Consider the following 6000-nt stretch of genomic DNA (forward strand, 5'->3'; position numbering starts at 1 on the left):
TCAAATGTCTCCGCTCATCAGCTCGAAGAAGTTAAAGAGCTCCCAGGTTTTCTCGGAATTACTAAATGCAGGGAAAATCCCCCTCTTTTGCACGGACACCCACAGGAAAGGGGAGCTTGAAGGAGGAGATCCAAGCGAGTTTAGCGGACACAGAGCCGCCTTCACCCGGGCAAAATAAGAATAAGCCACCGACCGCAGCTGTGTCCCACCTTTCGGGAGATTCGGGATCACTCTAGGAAATTTCCAAACGCGTGTGGGGGGGGGGGGGGGGGGGGCTTTCCCCGGCTTTTGCATTTGCAATACAGGCTTCAAGGTCTGCACCGCAAGGAGATGCATAATGTCTGCACATCCGCTGTACCTAATTATCTCCTGCGTTTATACAGCTATATATATCCCCCCCTCCCGTGCATACACACATGACATTTAAAATACACCGCTATAAGAGGAACATCCGTGAGAGCAACCCACCATTTCATATAACGATATAGCTGGCTGTAATTGCCTATGTCTATGCAAATATATATCTAAAAGCATTTTTTTCAAATATTGTATGTTATATATAATATACCTATATGTACACAGAGATACGCAGGGCGTTTTAATACACACACTTATATAAATTACATGCACGCCGCTGTGCTTCACAAACATACATGTGACTTACATTTATATCGTGGTTGTATACCGATGCCCAAATCATTCAAAGCAACGGACGCCCACAGTTATACACACTCGCCATTATAAACACTAGTGTAAATATATATATATGTATATTATATATGCGCGTGTGTGTATACACACACACACACATATATATACATATATATATATGTATATGTGCACACACATGCGCTTCTGCATATGAATTTGAACACCTGGTGGATCCAGGCGCATATTTATGCAGACATCCACGCTATTTTTTTCCCCGGATGACTTTATATCATCGCTGCTACTCCCCCGTCGGGTAAATATTCGCACACATTCGACGCAAATTTCAGCAGCAATAACATTGTTTGGGGTTATATCACTTAAAAAGCCGCTCCACCACTTTCCTCCTTTTTTCTTTTCTTTTTCTTTTCTTTCTTCTTCTTCTTCTTCTTGTCTTTTTTTTTTTTTTTTTAATTATTTAACGAGGTGATTCAATCTAAAAGATATTAAGGTCGATTGCGATGCGCCTGTGGAAACAATTCGCTGCTTCTCGGGGCTGCGGGCCGGCGCGGCTCCGCTCCGCGGCGCGGAGGCAGGTTGCGAGATTTTTATCTCGGGCCAGAGCTGAGTCAAACAGGTTTAGCAAAAGGCATCATTTGAGGCAGATCCCTCTCGCACTCGGGAGATTTAAGGAGATTAGCAACGTCTTCGGAAAATCATCGCGCCTTCACCCTATTCGGGTGGAAAACTGCGGAGCTGAGGAAAATAAGGACCCAAAAAAAAAAAAAGAAGAAAAAAAAAAAAGGAAAAAAAAAGAAAAAAAAAAGAAAAAAAAAGAAGAAAAACTTGCCTTAGCTGGGCTCAGCCTCCGCATATTTATTTTTTTCCCCTTTCTACTTACCGTGGGAAGCAGCCTGCCGTGGGGTACACGCATCTACACCCCGCATCCTCCTCCCGATTTGGGGATCCCTTTTATTATTATTTTGTCCTTTTCTCCCTAAATCCTTAGGGCTGTGGTCCTCCTCTCCTCTCCTTTGGGGAGACCTGCTGGGCTGAGGTTACAATTCGGGCTGTATTTGCAACTGGGCAAAGAGCAGGAGCCCCGAAGAGGGTCCCAGGAGGAATTAAAAAGAAAAAGGGCTGCGCTGCTCGGGTGCGGGCGTACAACGAGGGGCACAAACAGCTGGCGGCTGCCCTTTCTCCAGGCCAAAAAAAAAAAAAAAAAAAAGCTATTTATTTTTAGGAAATGTATTCTTGCATTCGGTACATCTCATCTGGACACCACAATAATATATACATATACAAGACATTAAAAAAATTGATGCTTTTACATATCGAAAGAACACTGTTGATAATTAGTCGATTTAGAGAAGGGAAAGGAACAAAATAAAACTCCAAGACAATACTGTGCATTTTCCATATTGTCAGCGGAGAACAGACATTCCAGTTTTACGGCAGAGAAAGATAAACCCTCGTGAGAAGAGGCCAAAAAATAGTATTGTATAGGAGCTCACTTTCGTGTGTGACTTAAATTAGTATTTGTTAGTTTGAAGTGATACAGAGGAATGATTTTCTTCCCACAATAGCAGCCTTATCTGTTTTTTTTTTTTCAGTCCCTAGCGATGAAAGAAGACAAAGCTGATGCAACTTTGCTCTCCACACATTTTACATCAGTGTGTGAAACAGCCAAAGATATGAAAGACTCATCCCTGGAGAGGGGATCGGACTATACAGCGTTACAGGGTGACACTCAGAGTTCATCTCCTTTAACGTAACTACACTTTTAGCTTATCTCTCTCTCTCTCTCTCTCTCTCTCTCTCTCTTTTTTTTTTTTTTTTTTTTTTTTTTATACACAGTTGAACCTCATCAATGGATTTCTCAGCGCAAGAACCGGATATTCACAGTCAGCGAATAGGACGGAGGGATAAATCAAAGATGCGTCGGCTATTTGCGTGTGTGCTTTTTTTAATGTCGCTTTTTAAATTATTTCCAATCAGCAGAGGTCCAGTGATGCGGTCAGAGCAGCTACCAGATAAAAATTTCTGCTTCTTGCTTGCTTGCTTTGCCCTCCCTTCCGAAATCGTCCCTCTGTCAGGTTGCGTGGAGATGCGCTGTCTTGGATTTGCTCACTACCTTCTTCTCCTTGACCCTCCGGTTCTGGAACCAGATGGTCACTTGGCGCTCGGACAGGTTGGTGGTGGCCGAAATTCTCCTTCGCTTCTCTTTGGTGATGAATTTGCTGGCCGCGTACTCTTTCTCCAGCTCTTTCAGTTGGATTTTCGTGTAAGGGACCCTTTTCTTCCGGCCCCTGCGATAGCCGCTCACTTCGGGTTGCAGGGGGACGACGTCTGCAAAAAATAAAATAAAATAAAATAAATAAATAAATAAAAAGAGAGAGAGAGAGAGAGAGAGAGAGGAAGAGGTGTTGTTACTTCATCACGGGGCGTGGGATGGTGGCTTCTCCACTTCGGGGAAGCAAGGAAAGAAAGAAAGAAGGAGAAAAAGGAAAGGAGCATGGAAGAATGAGAGCAAAAAGGGAAAGGGAAAGAGATGGAAAGAAAGGCAAGACAAAAAGCAGGCGGCGAGGGGAATATTAATACATTCACGTGGGGAAAGGCCGGTTTTCTTGACTGTCTGATATACACGGAGCATCGAGTCGATTCAATGTGCAAAGATAATCAAAGGGCCCTTCCAAGCAGATGCATTTTACACAAGGCTTCTCCGTTCTTCCCCCCCCTTCCTTTTTTTTTTCTTCCCCTTTCCTTTGATTTTTGCTCGGCAGCAAGTTTTCGCAGGAGCCTTCGCAACCACCGCAGAGGCGCAGCCGCGACGGGCGCGCTGCAGAGGCGAGTGCGCTCCCCGCACCCAGCCCCTCCCGGGGCGTCGGGGCAGCGGCGACCCCCCTCGAGGGGAGGACAAAACTGCCCCCCAAATCCTCCCTCCCCACTGGTGGCATTTTCCCAGGGAGGGAGATAGCCCACGCTCCGCCAAGGGACCCTCCAGGAGGTGGACGCCAAAGATGCGGGGAGCATCTTTTCCCCTGCCCGGCTGGTCGTGGGGAGATGCAAAGCCCCCCAAAACCTTGATGGCACCCCTAGCCCTTCCCCACCACCCTCCCCTGGCACCAGGGTGGCACCCAGCCGAAGCGAAGCGAGGACAGGGCGCGCTGCCTAGCTCCTTGGCAAACACCAAAGCCCAATTATCGCTGACACGAGCTAATTTCGGAGCTCAAAAGCACTTTCGGGGCGGCTGGTGCCTTCGCTATTTGCCAGCGCAGGGAAATTTGGAGGCCTCGGAGCCGAGGATGCCGCAAAAAGGCCCTCGACCCTCTTTGTCCCACATGAGCAAAATAAATAACCCGTGTCATCCCCCCGGGCCCCGCACCTCTCACCCAGCCAGGGTTAACACGACCCATCCTTGCTCTCCATGGAAGAAGACCACGGAGCGGAGTGGGGTTTTTTTTTGGCTTGTTTTTGTTTTTTTTTTTTTTTTTTCCTCGTGTTGTGGTTATTTTTTCTTTTTCTCCTGGCGGCTGTGACCTTCCCCACCCAAAGGTGGGACCCCCGGGGCTGGAGCGCGGTGCTAGGAGCAAAGAGGCGCCATCACCTTCCTCCCTCGCACTCGTCGAGGGCGCAGAGGGCGCTTGGCCAAGGGTGGGGGGAACGGAGCAAGTGGCCGGTAAATTACTTCATCCCTTGGTGGCCTGACAAAAAGAGATGCTCCAGCTCCTTTTTTTAAATTTATTTATTTTTCTTTTGTTTTTCTTTTTTTTTTGGGGGGGGGGAGTGTTGGGGGCTGTCAGCGCCGCAGGATGCCCGACCTGGCTGCAAGGTGGTCGCCTTCAGCCCTTCTGCCTCGCTCTTTCCCCTCCTCACCAGCTTCATTTGTCACTTGACACCTCTTGCTCTAATTGCGGGTAATTGCGATATGATTTACTGTACCAGCAGCAGACGCTTCTCGTTCTGAGAGTGAAATATTAGCGAGAAGGATGTTTTGCTCCCCCCCCCCTTTCTTTTTTTAAAAGCTCTAGAGAACTGGCGGGGAGAGGGGGAAAGAGAAGAGAAATGCGACGAGAGACGCTGTTAGGTGAAGCAACAAGAGGGAGGAGAGAAAAAAGGGGAGAATTAAACGGCAAAGTTACTTTCCAAGCAAGCTCACGGCGTGTATTTTGATTCAGAAACGATTGCTTCACCTTCTTTCCCATACATGTTCATACACATTGCCTTGCACAGGAGGCATTCCAAAGCGATTTCTTTCCCTTTAATTATATATACAGGCATACAGGGAGATGCACATATACGCACACTCATACGCGCACGGCCCGACGTATAGTTTTTAGCCGGCGGTTAGTAAGCAGACAAGCATCTGAGGGGAGCCTACCTGGGAAAGGTGATTTCCAGAGATGTGTCGACTGTGATTGCTCTTTGGAGCAGTACATTTGCCCGTCCCAGCCATTGGAAAGAGCCCAGTGTTGGTAGCCTTCCATGGGAAGCAAAGCGTCGTGCCTCGGTTCCGGGTGGCCGCCGAGAGCCGGCACCACGGACATGTCCAAATAGCCGGGCACCGCCTGGTAGGAGCTGGCAAAACCCGGGTAAAAGGCGAACTCTTTGGCCCTCGACGGGAGCTCCTCGCTGGGCAGGGGGCCGCCGCCGGCCTCGGGGTATTTGTCGCCAGGGTGGTAGGAGCAGGGTTTCTGCTGCAGGTTCACGCCGTGGGAGTGGGACAACCTGCAGCCGTAGTAGCTGCCGCCGAAGGGGTAGCCGTAGCCCAGCGCGGCGCTGGAAGCTGCGGCCGACGGGCACTGCCGGGGGGGCTCGGCGGGCGCCAGCTCCCCGTAGCCGCCCGCTTGCGGCGGCGGCGGCGGCGGCGGGGGTCCGAGCCCCGGCGGGGGCAACATCTCCCGGCAGGGCCCCAGCGCCTCCATGGCGGGGCGCGGGCGGCCCTTGTCGTGCGGGGCGTCCTCGCAGCGGCACACGAGCCCGTCGGGCCAGCGCGGGGGGAGCGCGAGCGGCGCCGTCATGCCGCGCCCGGGCGGCCGCCGCCGCCGCCGCCGCCGCCGCCGCCGCCGTCGGGGGAAGCGCCGCGCCGCGACCCCCCCAACATATCGGCGCCGCGCGCGCATGCGCGGCCGCCGCGCCGCCGCCGCTCCATTAAGAAATCCGCCGCGGCCACGCCCCCCCCCCGCCCCGAAATGCCCCCCCCCTCGCGACGGCCCGCCCACGTGACCTGCCCCCCCCTTCCACGCCACCGCTTCTCCACGCGCGGGGAGTGTGTGTGTGTGTGTGGGGGGGGGGAGCGCCGCTCTTAAAGGCGACGTCCTCTCCCTCCCGCTCCCCCCCCCCCACGCGGGG

At 51.6% G+C, this 6000-nt stretch overlaps 1 protein-coding gene across 1 annotated transcript; it reads right to left on the bottom strand.

Annotated features, from left to right (window-relative positions):
* Nucleotides 1-2709: 2709 nt before the first annotated feature.
* Nucleotides 2710-5669, bottom strand: HOXC13 (homeobox C13). Its single transcript, XM_062597467.1, has 2 exons — nt 5030-5669; nt 2710-2997 (listed from the first exon to the last, which is right to left on the bottom strand). The coding sequence occupies exons 1-2, from the start codon at nt 5667-5669 to the stop codon at nt 2741-2743; spliced, it is 897 nt and encodes a 298-aa protein (XP_062453451.1). The 3' UTR covers nt 2710-2740.
* Nucleotides 5670-6000: the final 331 nt, after the last annotated feature.

Source organism: Rhea pennata, chromosome 29 (genome assembly GCF_028389875.1).
Source record: "Rhea pennata isolate bPtePen1 chromosome 29, bPtePen1.pri, whole genome shotgun sequence".
In the NCBI taxonomy this organism is placed as follows: domain Eukaryota; kingdom Metazoa; phylum Chordata; class Aves; order Rheiformes; family Rheidae; genus Rhea; species Rhea pennata.